This window comes from Lithobates pipiens, unplaced genomic scaffold (assembly GCF_037356315.1).
Source record: "Lithobates pipiens isolate NorthernLeopardFrog02 unplaced genomic scaffold, aLitPip1_a1.2 Scaffold_8, whole genome shotgun sequence".
NCBI classification, from domain to species: Eukaryota; Metazoa; Chordata; class Amphibia; order Anura; family Ranidae; genus Lithobates; species Lithobates pipiens.
In genome coordinates, this window is record NW_027507903.1 from 82,141,939 (window position 1) to 82,155,823 (window position 13,885).

Sequence of the window (13,885 nt, forward strand, 5' to 3'; positions counted from 1 at the left end):
GCCCCTTTAAAACAAATAGAAAATCAACATACACGTGGCATATGCCAAGCTTCATTAAAGCTTCAAAAAAGCATCAAAAACACATTAAAAATGCATGTTGTAGGCGCTTTAATGCGTGGTAAAATCACAGCAAGTGTAAATGAGCCCTTAGAGATCCCTTTGTTTTAACCTTTGGGAAGCTAAAGGTTTTGCAGTATATAAAGTGACAATGAACAAAAAGCGATAAGGAAAAAAAAAAGCACAAAATTAAACGCGTACAAGTTCCCAGTGTCTGAAACAAAAAATATGTGCAAATAACCTCCCTAGTACTTGAGAATGGAAGAACATCTGGCCGGGCATATGTTCTGTTAGCATACGAACTACAAAAAGTTGGTCACAAACTTATACTAAGGTGGCAAAGTAAAGAAAGAGTTGTGTACATTTGGTGGCCTTGCCCCCAGCCGGTTTTTCCTCTGGTCTAATGCCACAATCACAATGCTTTGCACCCGACACATAGCAAATCGGCAGAAGTTTAGCAAACATATAGCAATCTGCAAAGATGGGGTTAAAACAGGCAGTAAAAAGACGATGCATCACATCCTCACAACCTGTCAGTAGCCTCTGAAGTACGATCTGACTGCAAATTGGGCTTTAGAGGAAAGGGAGAGCACATCTAAATCTACGCTTGTCCTGGTGTGTTAGATTTGTGAGTTGAGCCTATAGTCACAAAAAACCTGAATACAAAATGCCACACTTTAGTGCGTTGCCAACCAAGCAGATATCAGAAGTCACTGGCTCTCAGCTCTGCTCCTCGAGTGATCACTTGAGCGTTGGGCTGTGGAGGGAAGGGGTGCAAATGGCTCAGCCTCTCAGCGGCACAGAGCCTGGCCATGAAGAGCTTTGGCCCGCTTTGGCCATACTTCTCCTTTAAAAAAATGATTTTATTTTAAGTCATGTTGATCTGTTCTATTGATTTATGTGAAATGTAATATTACGTCTACTTTAGCAGTATATAATCCCATGATAACAAAGTTGCTTGCTAATTCCCAACAAAGGCTTGCTGTCATTAAACAGCAGTGGAACATGAGGGACACTATAAGGATGTCCATGGTACCTTCTTTTCTCATCTCTTTTCTGCCATCTTTCTTATTAACCCCTTCCTGCCAACAGTATGCATATATGCAGCCTCACTGGACTGAGCTTTTTCCCATGGGGCCACATATATGCATATCTGTCTTGTGCTGGGAGCACGGCACATAGCTCACTCCCAGCATAGAGTCCAGGGTCTCACCGGGAGCCCCGGGTCTCCATACCGATTCCGGGTCACTTCATCACTGTGACAGCCTCTGATTGGCTATAACAGTCATCAGTGACTGTGAAGCCCATCCCTGTGTTTTCTTTCTCTCTGAATGGAAGGGAGAGATACATTGTACTCCTTGCAGGGAGAAATAAATAAACACAACTGTGTGTATAAAATAAAAACATAAAAAACAGCTAGATCAAGACTTGATCTAGGTCAGTGCCAGGATTAGTGTTTGGGTCAACTAAGGGTCAAAAGTCACGTTCAGTACATTTTGGTCAGGATTAAAAAAAAATATATATATATATATATATATTTTTTTAATTGGCAGTATGTTTTAGGTAGGATTAAAAACAAAAAACAAAATGTGCACTTTTGTTTCTGGGTTTTACTATGGGTACAAACAACAGCTAACATACACATATGTGATGTTGCTGTGATTGTTGGGAGCAGGAGAATTTAGCTTGGGTTGTGGTAGGTTATCGTAGTAGCAAAAAATATACAGCTAAATTTTAAAAATATACTTTTTTTATCCACTACTATTTACCACCAAATGAAAGCCCAATCTGACCTAAAAATAAACAAGGTATAGTATAATCCACCTGGATGAACAAAGTGGTTGTGATGATATGTACGGCTTTACCAGCACAAGTCTAAGTTGCAAAATAGTGCTTAGGTATTAACATTTGTTTTACCCTTAAGAGGGAAGGGGTTACTTTTTACACCTATTTCTGGATTCAGGTTTCTTTTCTGGCCCTGCTATCTTGAAATCCATTACTTCACTTGAATACACAGTGCTTGAAGTGCTAAATAATAACCTCCAGGAAAAAAAAAAAACACCCTCACCCTGTAATGTTATTCTTGGCTCAATTCTCCTAACTTTGCCTGAAGTAGAAGATTTGACCATGAACAGGTATGTTACAGAATACTGAATAAGAGAATTATTTAGCAAATATTTGAAAAGGTAAATCAAAATATGTGACTCATTGGCATATACCTCTTACAGTAGAAAGTTTATTAAAACGTGTTTCAAAACAGCATGCTGCTATTCTAGAGATCTGTGCTAATAACAACCTTGCTTTAAAAAATGTAAAAATGATTACCTTATATTTCGCAATGCTGTATTGGTCATCTTGATTCTTTTTGTAGTGTTTGGAGTCGCAGACTTCTTTGGAGGCGATTTAGGCTTAGATGACAGTGTGTTTACTTTGGGTGGAGAAACCTGATTGTTCTTAGGACTAAAAGTCTTGAGTTTAGGAATTGGCTGAGGTGCTGTTAAAGGCAGGAACTGGGTGGCTGGCCTGGGTGGAGTGGAGGGAGGATTAATCGGAGTAGAGGGAGGAATAATGGGAGTGGAAGGAGGACTTACAGGAGTGGAGGGAGGATTCCTGGGAATGGAGGGAGGACTTCTAGGAGAAGAGGGAGGATTTCTAGGAGAGGAAGGAGGATTTCTAGGAGAGGAAGGAGGATTTCTGGGAGAGGAAGGAGGATTTCTGGGAGAGGAAGGAGGATTTCTGGGAGAGGAAGGAGGATTTCTGGGAGAGGAAGGAGGATTTCTCGGAGTGGATGGTGGATTTCTTGGAGTGGAAGTGGTAGGTGAGGAATCAGGCTCTGTATTGCCTCCAGAAGATGCTCGGATTGTGACCTGAACACACAAAAAAATAAAAAAGTTACAAAAAAAAAAAAATTTTTTTTAGCATGTGATGGGACATACTATTACACTAAAGGTTTAGGAGATTATATTATCCTTAAAAGAGAAGTCCAGTCAAAGCTCATTTGACTGTACTTCTCCTATGGATCATGGGAGCGCAGTTCGTCTTGCACTCCTGTGACCCGTTTTCAGCAGAGAAATGGCTGAAGTCCACTCCCTGCTGACATCACAAAAGTTAGTCCAGGCACCGCATCAGCACGACAATAAAGTCTGGATTCGCCAGGTGCATGGACTGACACCCGACTCAGGCTCTTAGCGAGCCGCTGAGAGCCTGAACTGGCCTCTCCCACCCCTCCACAGCCAAGCTCTCCAATGAGCGAGGAGGGAGAAGAGCAGAGAGTTGTGACTGACAGTCTACAGCTCTCTACTCACAGAGCTCTACAAACCAAGCGATCATTGGTGTTTGATTGCTCGGTTCTCAGTGCAGGCGTCGGGGCCAGATGCAGCATCGGACCGATGCTGCATCCACTGAGGTAAGTATGATTCCTTAAAAAAAAAACAAAAAAAAAAATGTAACCACTGGGGTAGATTTACAGTGAATAAACAGTTCATTTTACATGGGAATTTCCCCTGAGCTTAGCGAATGAGTTGACGCTCTGCTTCCATCTCTCAATCATGTTCAAGCAAAAATGCGGCTTTTTTACATTTCTTACGCATGACTGGGTTATTCTTTCTAAAGTGAAATTTCACCACATTCACTAAGTTTTGGGGGAAAGATCTCATGAAAAGTGCAAATTTTCAAGTTTCAATGTATCTATGGGGGATGAATGTAATTTATACATTGTGCTATTTTGGAAAAAAAATGACTAAGATATTGCAGCACAGCTGCCTCCAGTACTAGGTTTTATAAACATGACTTATGTTTTGATATTTTGGATATTATCAGCAACAAGGCACATAAATTATAACATAGAAATATCCATAAAATTATAAAAGTCATCCATTATCAGTCTTCAAAAAGTGAAATACAATACCTTTGTTCCCGGAGGAAGACCTTCTAGTTGTTTTGGCTTTCTGAATGTTCTGTGATGCTGAGCTTTGTGATCCATTTTTTCTTTGCAAGACAAAAACTGCAGCCTGCACTTTGCACATCTGTACACGCCTTTATTCTAAAATGGGAAAACATATTAGGAATATGGAGGACATCACTTTTGGTTCCACAGTTTACATGATCTACAAATAACTTTTATAATTCATAACAATAATTTAATAAAGGGAACTAACCTGGTGCTTCATGTAATGCTGCATGTATGGAGTTCCAGATTTAATAACTTTCAGACAAAATGGACACAGCAAACTTTTAGTGTTTTCGTGGACATTTCGAAAATGATTATCGATATCTGTAAAAACTGAAGACCTATAATTGCACACCTATGGTGTAAGAAGGAAAATAAAAATTGGGAGTTAAAAAGCTAAATATTATACACCTAGAAAATATTCACAATTTTGCTTATTACAAGGATTACACATCACACTAATGCCCTGTACACACGGTCGGACATTCCGACTACAAAATCCGTCTGACTTTTTCAGACGGATTTTGTCCCAAACTTTCTTGCATACACACGGGCGCACAAAGTTGTCAGAAAATATGAACGAGGTGATGTAGAACACATACGACGGGACTATAAAGAGGGCAGTAGCCAATAGCTTTCATCTCGTAATTTATTCTGAGCATTCGTGACACTTTGTCCGTTGGAATTGTCTACACACGATTGGAATTTAAACGATCGGATTTTGTTGTCGGAAAACTTTAGATCCTGGTCTCAAACTTTGCGTGTCGGAAATTCCGATAGAAAAAGTCCGATGGAGCCCACACACGGTTGGATTTTCCGACAACAAGACCCGATCGCACCTTTTCCATCGGAAAGTCCGACCATGTGTACAGGGCAATACAGTGGGGAAAATATTATTTGATCCCCTGCAGATCTTGAAAGTTTGCCCACTTACAAAAAAATTAGGGGTCTATAATTTTTATCATAGGTGTATTTTAAATGATAGCGACAGAATATCAACCAAAAATCCATAAAAAAACACATGATACAAAAAAGTCATAAATTGATTTGTAGTTCAGTGAGTAACATAAGTATTTGTTTCCCAAGCAAAACATGAGTACTCATGCATAAACCCTTGTTGGCAAGCACAGAGGTAAGACATTTCTTATAGTTTGATACCAGGAGTGCACACATCTCAGGGGGGATTTTGGTCCACTGTTCTTTACAGATCTCTAAATCCTTGAGGTTTATTGGATGACACTTGGCAACTCGAAGCTTCAGCTATATGTAGCATTCAAAAAGAAGGCTATTGCCTACATTAGTTACCCATGCCTTGTGAGAGGGCGGGTCAGGAGCTTTTCCAAAGCTGCAGGACTATGAAGAATGAAGATTAGGACCATTCTGTGAAATTTGTCTCATGACATGTTCTAGGAGAGCATCCAAAAAAAGGGGGGAGATGTGCTGACGTCATCGCTATCTAGAACGGGTGTTTGCAAGCCGGCCGGCGGTTCTTTTACAAGCTTTTATTGTGTCTATTTATGTAAGTGCAATATTTTCTTGATATATTAAATTGTTTTTTTACTGGTTCACACTATGGCGAGTCCCCTCTTTTCACTGAGATTATGACCGCTGGGTGCTGATCTACCGATCGAATTGCGATCTCTGGGTTTGACCTTATTACATCTATAGCCAACTTCTGCCATTGTCGGTCTGATGTCCGGAGGGGGATTCTACAATACAAGGCTCTCACTGCTTGTCTTCTGGTAAGCGCATATGCTGTGTGGTGGAGGTTCACATAATATGGTGGTTTTGTTTGCACATAAGCATTTTCTACTAAACATCACTTTCACTTACTTCACTGGACTTAGATATTATTCTTCATTGTTTTGAAATCTGAGAACTGGTTATTTTTTTCACCGGAACACATATTTTATTTTAAATTCAAATTATGATCATGGTCAATTGATGTCACATGATTTGAATTAATTTGTGTCACGATCTATAATTTCATTGGGCAGCTTTTTTTCTATCTCTTAACTATATATGTACATGGGGCAAAAGTTCTGTCCCTACGTGGCCAATATCAAATCATAACAGTTTTGAAGACCAAGAAAATAATTAGCCTAGGCCATTGAGAGCTCCTTCAAGTGGCTAATCTACAAATCTATACATTTATTAGAATAACACAAATATATGCAAGTAAGATTGTAAACAGACTAAAAGTCTTATCACAAAATTACTTTTAATCACATTTTTTTTGTCAATGTTTTCTAGATGAGCCTGTTAAAGTATAACCCAGAAGGTTATGGTAAGAAGGGACTAAAGGAAAAAAGCCCTGTACCGAAGCAGTGCACAACACAGTAAAGGAATGTCCCTAAATATCAAATGCGATTGTGAAATCGTCGATTCACTATACCATTTTGCAGTATTTACAGCAAAACTGTCAGTAAATACTGCTTGAAAAGGGGTTAAGTCAATTACCATAAGGAAATAAATAATTAAAAGCATGCAGTAATTAAAGTGGTTGTAAACCCTTACAAACCATTTTGACCTACAGGTAAGCCTAGATTAAGGCTTACCTGTGGGTCCAAGAAATATCTCCTAAACCTATACGGTTTAGGAGATATTTACAAAAAGACAGCCGCCGCTTTCTACGGCGCATGCGCAGGCACACTGGGCAGGCTGCAGATCGCAGCGATATGCTGCTCGTGTCAGCTCCCATGCGCATGCGTGGGAGTGATGTCAACGCGGCTCCGGCAAATCACAGTGCCGGAGCAGCGAGACCCGGAAGTCACTCCGGGATACATGGCAGCGGCGAACATGAAGACGGAGGATCGCGTCAGGGGCTTCGTTCTCAGGTAAGTTATTCATAATGAGCTAGTATGCTATGCATACTAGCTCATTATGCCTTTGCCTTGCAGGTTGCTTTTTTTTTGTTTTTCAACTGCCTTTACTTCCTCTTTAAGTAGTGGTCCAGGTATGCGGCATTTAGCCACTTTCATCCTGGGCCAATTCTGACATTCCTCTTCTACATGTAAAAATCACCATTTTTTTGCTAGAAAATTACTCAGAAACCCACAAACATTATATATATTTTTAGCAGAGACCCTAGCGAACAAAATGTCAATTGTTGCAATTTGTTACATCACCTGGTATTTGTGCAGCAATTTTTCAAATGCAATTTTTTTTAAAAAAAATAAACTTTAACAAATAAAAATCTTTTTTTAAAACACAATATTTACCCCAAGTTTTTGTATAATTTGAAATATGATGTTTCGCCGAGTAAACAAATAACAACATGTCACGCTATAAAATTGCGCCGAACTTTAAAAATCTCCATAGGCTAGGCTTTACATTTTTTTACAGATTAATTAGCCTACGTTTGCACCGATACCCCACACATGTGTGGTTCGAACGCCGTTCACATATGTAAACGCAATCTACATATGCATTCCCTTCTGCATACAAGTACAAGGGGGCAGGGCGCTTTAATTATTTATTTATTTTTACGCTGTCTCTCTAATTATTTTTTTGATCACTTTTATTCCTATTACAAGAAATTTAAACATTTCTTTAGTTAGACATCTGGGGTCAATGAGACCCCAGATATCTCATTTACTCTGAAAAGCATGATATAAAAAACCAAAAACAAAACATCGATCTCTGCTTTCCAGGTAAAAAAACTGGCAGTGTTTATATCTGCCAGTACCGGAAGTAGTGTCATGACATCGCTTCTGGGCCTCCAGGGTCATAGAGATAGCTGGGGACCATGTGTTCCACGGCCATCTCTATAGCTATCTGCCGGATCGTAAATCCAGATTCCCGATCACATGGGTGTGCCCGGAAAGGCACTGGAGGGCGGCAGAAGGGGCCATTCCCTCCCGCTGCCTGTAAAAGCAATCCAATGGCTGAATAGTCACTAGCATGACATTTACATTAGAGGGAATCCCTGGCTGTAAACAGATATCTTAATGATGCCTGTAGCTGCAGGCATCATTCAGATTTCACCACTTAAAAGTAAGAATGTTCCATAGCCTGGAAGTGGTTCAGGAATGTAAAAATATATTATAATTTTGAGTAGTCTCTGCCTTTTTGGATCGGTTCTCTCAACAGTAATGCATAGAAACCTTAATATTAATTTCTTTTGTATGAATACAATATGCTGCAGGGACCGCAATGACTTAGTGTTGGCATATTTTTACAGTTTAAACCATTTTTACTTCTTTATTAGCAATAAAAACTGACAGGGGTTCTAATTCTTCTCCACTGTACCCATCCCACTGGATATCACATGAGATAAAATACCAGATGGTTTAAGGAGATAAAATACCACATATTTTGAAGAAATAACGAATGCGGTATTTTAGTAGCGTTTTTTTTTTTGTAAATCGCTAAATAAAAAAAATAAAAAAACTTTGAGCTATTTTACTGCAAATTGTAAAGAGGGAAATCCTGCCTTGTGAATGGAGCCCAATGAACTAGTGTGCACCGCATACTAGGACATTATGACAGACTTGTAAATACTGACCATGCACACAGGGTCCTCCAGTGTAGAGCTGTCACGGCTCCCTGGAGCTTCCATCTTTACTTAGTCTTCCCTCCGGGTTGACATCACTCTTGCAAATGTGCGGGAAGCCCGGTCAAGGCCACGGGTATGCCGCCCCTTCAAAGTGCATGCTACTGTGACTTCACTGGCTGCATTCTGTGTGAATATCTCCTAAACAGTACAAGTTTAGGAGATATTCACTGTACCTACAGGTAAGCCTCATTATAGGCTTACCTGTAGCTCCAAGTTAAAAAGTTGACTTTACTTTCACTTTAAATATTACCAATGTGCATTATTTTTTAGCAGATAATCCATAAACCTCTGCATTTAATATAATAACAAAAGTATGAAATAGAGCAAACATGTAAGTTTTCGGAAAATCACAAAAATTACCTTAAAAGTAAAAATTGCAAAAATAACTCAAAATATGTACTATACACCAATATATTCACTATACATTAGGCTCCTTGCTGAATATTTGCTTGAAATGACTGGCTACTTCATTCTACAGCAATTATATAAAACACTGTAAATATGTACATTGGGGGGAAAAACAAAACAAATGTACTTGTAAGCAAACTCTATTTAACCACTTCAATACAGGGCACCTTCCTGCCCAAACTATTTTCCAGCTTTTAGCGCTGTCGCACTTTGAATGACAATTGTACGGTCATGCTACACTGTACCCAAACAAAATTTTTATTATTTTGTTCCCATAAATAGAGCTTTCTTTTGGTGGTATTTGATCACCTCTGGGATTTTTATTTTCTGCTAAACAAATAAAAAAAAAATCTAAAATTTTGAAAAAAAAAAAGCTTTTTTTTGTTTCTGTTACAAAACTTTGTAAATACGTTTTCTCCTTCACTGATGGGGCTGCACTGATGGGCACCAGTGAGATGGCACTGATGATGGGCACTAATATGCGGCACTGATATGTACACATGGGCGGCACTGATTGGTGGCACGGATGCGAATGAGGGGCATCACTGATTGGCAGGCATCCATTGTGGGCACTGATAGGCATTGATTGTGGGCACTGATTGTTATCCCTGGTGGCCATGGGTGGCATACCTGGTAGTGATTAGTGGTAGGCATCCCGGGTGGTCCAGTGTGGGCATCATTGGGAGGGGCTGTGCTGATAATCAATCAGCATGGACTCCCCCCTGTCAGAGGAGCAGCCGATCGGGCTCTGTTCTACTCGCATCTGACAGGGTAAGGAAAAGCTGATCAACGACTCTTCCTGGTTACACTGTGATCAGCCGTGATTGGACAGGGCTGATCACATGGTAAAGAGTCTCCGTCAGAGACTCTTTACCTAGATCAGTTTTGCGGTGTGTCAGACTTACACACCGTAACAACGATCGCCGTGATGCGCGTCTCCGGGGGTGTGCAGTGGCTTGATATCCTTTCGACATCATATGATGTCCGGTCACGATATCGCAGCCACTTTGCCACTGTCATTTTGCTATATGGCGGGCGGCAAGTGGTTAATTATTGCATATAAATACTAAAAATGGCCCTCGCGCTACTATTTAAAAGTGAAAACTATGTGTATGGTAAATAAATATCAGTGAATTTCATATAAAAACACAAAAAAATGCAAACAAGTGCTAGTATAAAGTGCTATAAGAAAATATCCTCATAGATTAGACGCACACTAACAGCATTAAAACTAAAGAATAAAAATGAAAAATAAATGTATACACGTGCAAATTACAAACGAAGTGCTAAAAAATGCAGCCATCTAACAGATATACTACTATTAGCCTGTTGCCCATGTATCCAATAGTTGAATGAGGCATAGGTTACCATTACTAAGATGGCGGAATTGATACTTCCGGTTTTCTATACATTGCTCTGATTAAACCACAACAAAGATGGCCGCAGTGGTACTTCCAGTCATGACATATTTAAGGAGTACTACAGCGACCAATCACGATCCCCCTGATGAAGTCACGTGATTGACGTAAAGCGTAGGGCGTGGCGGCGAGTCAGACATAATACCGGAAGTGGCGGAAGACGCCGGGAAGTCATTTTTCTTATGTGCGGTTTACACTAATCTGTGAGAGTTTAACCTGTATTTTTAATAAATTGGATCTTTGTTTTAAATACTACACTATTGGAGCCTTTTCTTCACTTTTCCCTGAATTTTATACTGAGTGGCATACGTATGTGGAAGTCGCTGTCGGGTTCTTAACACAACTGCTACAGGGATGGATGGCCCCCTGGTGGTCTAATGTGGGTGCCCACATTTTTCAAGCTGCCAACAGTAGAAGACTCCCCGGTGGTAGATGATAGAACGGACAAAGGATTCCTTTATTTTACTTGATGTTCTGTTCAATCAAGGAGTGGAGGTGAGAGTTCTGAGAGCCCATATTTTTCCGTGCACTCTTTTTATCTTTGTTTCTCTGATGGGAATTAATTCTAGTGCCTTTGGTGTCGTTTAAGCCATTAAGAGACTTAGGCCGCGTACACACGGGCGGATTGTCTGCCCAACTAAGTTCGTCAGACAATCCGACAGACAGTCCGTTCAAAATTTGAATGAACGGACTTGACCACACATGATGAGCAGACAGTCCACTGAAAGCGTGCGTGATGACGTGTACAGCACGTACGACGGGACTAGAAAAACGACGTCCTATACACTGCAATGCAACCTTCGGCCGTGTAAATCCTTTCTGAGCATGCGCCATACTTAGTCCGTCCAACTTGCCTACACACGAGCGGACTGTCCGCTGAAACCAAGTTTGGACGGACAAAACCAAGTTTGAACGGACAAAATTACGGAAATTCCGTAAGACTTTGTTCGTCAGACAGTCCGCTGAAAAAGTCCGCTGAAGCCCACACACGAGCGGATTGTCCGCTGAAACACGGTTCAGCGGACTAAGTTGGACAGACAATCCGCCCGTGTGTACGCGGCCTTACTTATATGGACATATTTTTGGTGCTTGCTTTCTGATTTTTTACTGCATATATTAATTTTATTTTTCATCAGCACTTCATCTTGTCACTTTATAGATTATTTATCATTCTATACACTTGCTTGTTTGAGCAGGATCATTACGGACTTTAATTATTGCATATGTTAAAAAAATACAAAATCACAGTAATAAAAGTTTGGGCTGCCATGGGGTAGGAATTGGGTTCTTAGCCCTGCGTGAGTTCAGACACAAGCAGTCACTAAGCTTGATACTTTACCCTGAACAGACATGGTAGGTTCACTTTTAGTTCTGTCTTTAGTGCTTGCCACAAGCTAATGTATTATTGACGAGTTGCAGATTATCAAAATCACAGATTATTGTGAAAGCATTTAAAAGAGTATACTGTACATACATAAACACATCCACCCATAAGGTCTAATTATTCTTACCTGGCAAACATATGGCATTTCTCCAGGCTTATGATTATCCTTCATATGCTGCAACAGGACCTGCTCAGATTCAAATGATAATTCACATATCTTGCACATGGCTAAAGAAAATAAAGATGAATAAAAAAAATAATAATTTGAGATGCTGTTTCAGGAACAAACATAAAATGTAGCATAGTGTTGAAGTAAGGCTGGGTTCAAACTGTAGTGAATTGGATGCGGGTTTCTCCCATTCCAATTCGCAAAGCAGGAGATTGTGACTGGCTCTCTATGGAGCCGTTCACACATCTCCACAGCGGCTCCAGTGCGATTTGCACAGGGATCATGTGCGTCCTTGGTCCGTTTCAGGTCTGAATTCATCCAAAATTTCAGGCTTAAATTTGACCTAAAACAGTGAATTGGGAAGTACCGGACTCCTGCTGTGAGCAGGAGAGTGCTGCAGTGTGAACCCAGCCTTAAGAATCTTGTTAATGTAGAATTCAAATTCAGCAAATGTCAGTTATTGTTGATCTTATTTGTATTTGAATTACCAGCAAGCACACATAACTAAGGGCCAGTTTAACAAAATACCAAAGGCTAGTTTACACAAGCTTTGCCCGCTTAAGAGCATTCCATGGTGGTTTACTTTTCAGAGAATGTTTCAAAGGAGGTCAGGTGCTGATAAGTGGCCTCATCCTTACTTGATTTAACCCCCTAAAAAACTGCACCACCATGCTGCAACTGTGTGTGCTGCATGTCAAATTGTGCCCATGGTATGTGTACACTTCTTTGCAGCTTAAGCCATTTGTACAGTTCAAATAAAATTTGTACAAAAAAAAGGGGGGGCGCCATATGATGCGCTGAATCTCGCACCACACTGCCTCTTGCCGCAGCCACTTTACAGCCTTGGCAGCTGTGCCTTCCAGTGTGAACTCGCCCTTATGCTTCCTAAAATACCAAACAATCAATCACTTTAGGATGGGTTCACACTGCTGTGCGGAGCAGCTCACAGCAGGGGTCTGGTGTGTCCCTGTTCTCTGTTTCGGGAACGAACTAGGCACACATTTTTGGATGGATTAGGACCTGAAATGGACCAGAAGACGTGCAGGACTTCTGCAAACTGCTCCACAGGCGTCCCTGGGATGTGTGAATGGCTCCATATAGAGCCGGTCCCAGTCTCCTAAGATACAAATTGGATGTGGAAAATGCACATCCACTTCCTAGTCTTATTCTCATGTGTAGAGCCCATTACTGGATACAGGGTCAGAAATGACAATATAAGTTGTTAATCCTGTATTACATTCATGAAGCTGAGCACTAAGCAAACCAGATGCAATTTAACTTGAAGTAAAACTATAAGCAAAACTTTTTTTCTTCTATTTTGGATAGAGCAAGGGAGGGTTATAAACTGTCAAATATTTATACGCCACCTGTATCCCATTGCGGAGATTTCCCTTCACTTGCTGTCCCACAGCCAAACAGGAAGTGAGAGGAAATCCCTTCAAATTAAACGGCACAATCGCCGTTAGAAACAGCATGCTCAGTGCGCCGTAGACATCGGTGCCTGTCTTTTGCAAATATCTCCTAAACCGTGTAGGTTTAGGAGATATTTCTTGCACCTACAGGTAAGCCTTAATCTAGGTTTCCCTGTAGGTAAAAGTGGTCTGTAAGGGTTTACAGACACTTTAATGGGGGACACAGACAGCAATAAAAACTGACAGGTGTTCTAATCCATCTCCACTCTATCCAAAACAAAAAAAAATACTTTTGGCTTTAGTTATACTTTTAATCGAATGTGTGCTTTTCCTATGCAAATATATGGTTTTGATAATTCTAAATTTGGTTGTACTAACATTGTAGTCGGGTTTTTATGTACATGGGGAGCTGATGATAGACTCTGTGTTCCTCACACTTGCCAGCAATGAAACAGAGGTGGATAAAGGGGGATGTAAGTAAACTTATACAGAGGTCAGCTTTAAAAGCTAACTCCACTTTTCTGACCAGG

At 40.4% G+C, this 13,885-nt stretch overlaps 1 protein-coding gene across 2 annotated transcripts in view; it reads right to left on the reverse strand.

Annotated features, from left to right (window-relative positions):
• Positions 1–13,885, reverse strand: part of ZNF280D (zinc finger protein 280D) — a 156,245-nt gene that overhangs the window by 52,065 nt on the left and 90,295 nt on the right. For both annotated transcript variants that reach the window (XM_077472067.1, XM_077472066.1), the window contains 4 exons: positions 11,902–12,002; positions 4,215–4,361; positions 3,965–4,099; positions 2,383–2,924 (listed from right to left, as the gene is read on the reverse strand). In XM_077472067.1, the coding sequence (XP_077328193.1) occupies positions 2,383–2,924; positions 3,965–4,099; positions 4,215–4,361; positions 11,902–12,002 (925 nt within the window). The remainder of the gene's footprint in view (positions 1–2,382; positions 2,925–3,964; positions 4,100–4,214; positions 4,362–11,901; positions 12,003–13,885) is intronic.